The sequence below is a fragment of the Pteropus vampyrus genome, unplaced genomic scaffold (genome assembly GCF_000151845.1).
Source record: "Pteropus vampyrus isolate Shadow unplaced genomic scaffold, Pvam_2.0 Scaffold8, whole genome shotgun sequence".
NCBI classification, from domain to species: Eukaryota; Metazoa; Chordata; class Mammalia; order Chiroptera; family Pteropodidae; genus Pteropus; species Pteropus vampyrus.
In genome coordinates, this window is record NW_011888789.1 from 12,518,609 (window position 1) to 12,521,641 (window position 3,033).

General features: G+C 36.6%; 1 protein-coding gene across 1 annotated transcript in view; it reads left to right on the forward strand.

Moving 5' to 3' along the window:
* Positions 1-3,033, forward strand: part of HTRA4 (HtrA serine peptidase 4) — a 13,437-nt gene that overhangs the window by 8,053 nt on the left and 2,351 nt on the right. The window contains exon 8 of the mRNA XM_011372590.2: positions 1,850-1,945. Within this exon, the coding sequence (XP_011370892.1) occupies positions 1,850-1,945 (96 nt within the window). The remainder of the gene's footprint in view (positions 1-1,849; positions 1,946-3,033) is intronic.

The following is a 3,033-nucleotide window of genomic DNA, read 5'->3' on the forward strand; positions in this document are numbered from 1 at the left end:
GTGGCCCTGGAAGGGCACAGGCTGGGGCTAAACTTGGCCTGCAGCTGAACCCCTCTCAGGTCTGTGCCACTGGGCACCTATTACACAAAGCTGCGCTAACAAGACCAGGAGACTTAGGAGTTTTGCTTACTACACTGAAACAGACACAGAAAGGCCAAAATGGGAAGACAAAGAAGTAGAAACCATATGAAAGAAAAGAACATAGATCAAGGAAAAATGGAGTCAAGCAATCTAACAGATGCAGAGTTCAAAACACTAGTTATAAAGATGCTCAGTGAAATTAAGAGAAGTGTGTATGAACTCAGTGAGAACTTTAACAAAGAGATAAAAAACATAAAAATGGAAATGGAAATTATAAAAGGGAACCAGTCAGAAATGAAGAATACATTATCTGAAGTGGAGGGTATATTAGAAGAAATCAACAGAGTGGAGGAAGAAGAGGATCGAATCACCAATATAGAGGATGGGGAAGCCAAGAGCACCCAACCAGAACAGGAAAAAAAAAAAAAAAGTAACCAAGAATATAATAATAATTTAAGGAGCCTATAGGACAAAATTAACGGTAACAACATCTGTGTCATGGGGTACCTGAAGAAGGCTAACAAGAAGTTGAATATATAGTTGAAGAAATGATGATAGAAAACTTCCCTAACCTGGTGAAGGAAATATACAACCCCAGGAAGCTCAGAGTCCCCCCCACAAAATGACCCAAAGAGGCCCACACCAAGACACTTCATAATTAAAATGCTAAAGGTTAAATACAAAGAGAGAATCTTAAAAGCAGCAAGAAAGAGCAGTTAGTTACCTACAAAGGAGCTCGCATAAGGCTGGCAGCTGATATCTCAAAAGAAACTTTGCAGTACAGAAGGGCTTAGCACAAAATATTCAACGTGATGAAAAGCCAGGATCTACAACCAAGAATACTTTATCCAGCAAAGCTATCATTTAGTCGAAGGACAGATAAAGAGCTTCCTAGACAAAAATAAGCTAAGAGAATTTATCAACACCAAGCCAGTATTACAGGAATTGTTGAGGGAATTCTTTAAGAAGAAAAACCATGTATTAAAAACATGAATAAAGAATGGTAATAACTACATATTTATCAACAAGTACCTCAAATGAAAAAGAATTAAGTGCTCCAACCAAAAGATAGAGTGACTGAATGGATAAGAAAACAAGATCCCTACATGTGCTGCCTACAAGAGACTCACTTCAGATTAAAAGACACCCACAGACGAAAAGGAAGAGGATGGAAAAGATATTGCCTTGACAGACATAGAGGGTATTGCACTGAATGAAATAAAGCAGATAAAGACAAATATATGATTTCTCATACACGTGGAATCTAAAGCACAAAATAAATCACAACAACAAAATGGAAACAAACTCATAGATACAGAGAATATTTTGAGGGTAACTAGACGGGGATGGGGGGGCAGTTGGGAGGATAGTGAAAAAAGGCAAAGTGTTTAAAAAGTACAAATTGATAGATACAAAATAGTCATGGAGATATAAAGTGTAGCATAAGGAAAATAACAATGTTGTAAAAAATATGTAAGGGGGAAGAGGGGTACCTGATTTAGTGGAGTGGCCACTTTGTGAGTTATATAGAGCTCTAATCATTATGCTGCACAACTGAAACTAACATTATTGTATGCCAACTATAATTGAAAAAATAAACCTCATTGAATTGTACAGTGTAAATATGAGCAACTAATTGCTATACTTCGATAAAGCTGGGGAAAATAAGACCAGTACCTACTGAGACTCGGAGGCTTTGCCCAGGAATTAGGAGATTAAATCACTGTGCTTTTTAACCTTATGAGAAAACTCTTATTACTTTTCTTAGCCTTCTTCAAGACATGAAAAGGCAAAATCCAGATTTCCCTGATGTGAGTTCTGGGGTTTTTGTATATGAAGTGATTCAAGGAACAGCTGCTGAAAGGTAAGAGCAGCTCAGGCCCTTGCCCATGTGTGACATGAGAAACGTGCAGCCTCCAGACTTGTGGTGGTCAGTGCAGTGGCCCCTACTGACACATGGCTACATGCTTGAGCTGTGGCTGGTGTGATTGAGGAACTAAATTTTAAATTTTTCAAAAGTTCCATTTATTTAAATAAAAAACCCAGAAGCAATGTAAAACATTTTTCCATTAAACACACTTGTTATTGTTTTGAGAGGTCTGCCTTTCACTTTAATCATTGCATTGTGTAAGGTATTATTGCTGACTTGTTTCTAGTAGATTTCAAAGACTTAAAACAGTGTAAAATGTGTATTAATAATTATTAAAATATTACATTAATGTATTTAAGACATATTGTTAAATAAGATATATTTTTTAAATTAGTTAAAAAAGTTTTTTTAAATGTGGCTACCAGAAAATTTAAAATTATATACATGGCTTGGCTTACATTTCTATTGGACAGTACTGCTGATTTAGACTTGTGTACTATAAGGCCTTTTTTTGGGAAGGCGGGGGAAGGGGATGGTTCTCTGTAGCCCAAAGATTCATGATATGAATTAATAACATAAATTTAATTTTAGGTACCTTAAAACACTTTTTTCTTTGAATTCTGGGTGACGGTATTTAAAGCCACCACTAAATAAACAAATAAGCAAAGACAGGAATAAAGTGAATAAAACAAAGGCTAGAGTAGCTCTCCAAAAAAAAAAAAGCTCCAGTTGATTTTATTGTTGTTTTGAGCATTTATACTAACTACTGAGGGAAGAGGCTTTTCTGCCAGTTATTCTCCTGGGTCTCTCTCTTACACTTTACTGTCCTTCTCTCTTTTTGTTTTTCAAGAGCTCAACAATCTGTTACGATTATGACGACTCTTTTAATAAGGGCAAGAAACAATTGGGTACTAACTGTTCAGAATAGCTAAGTGTTAGGTCTCATGGTTGGTTTGTCACAGGCTTTTTAAGACTTTTTTGGTTCCTATCCCTGCCACCCGCCACACTTAAACCTCCGGTTTAAGGCCAAAGCTATTTCAGCTCTCCATGTCCTTGCTTCTCAAGATGAGGTCTGTAGACTA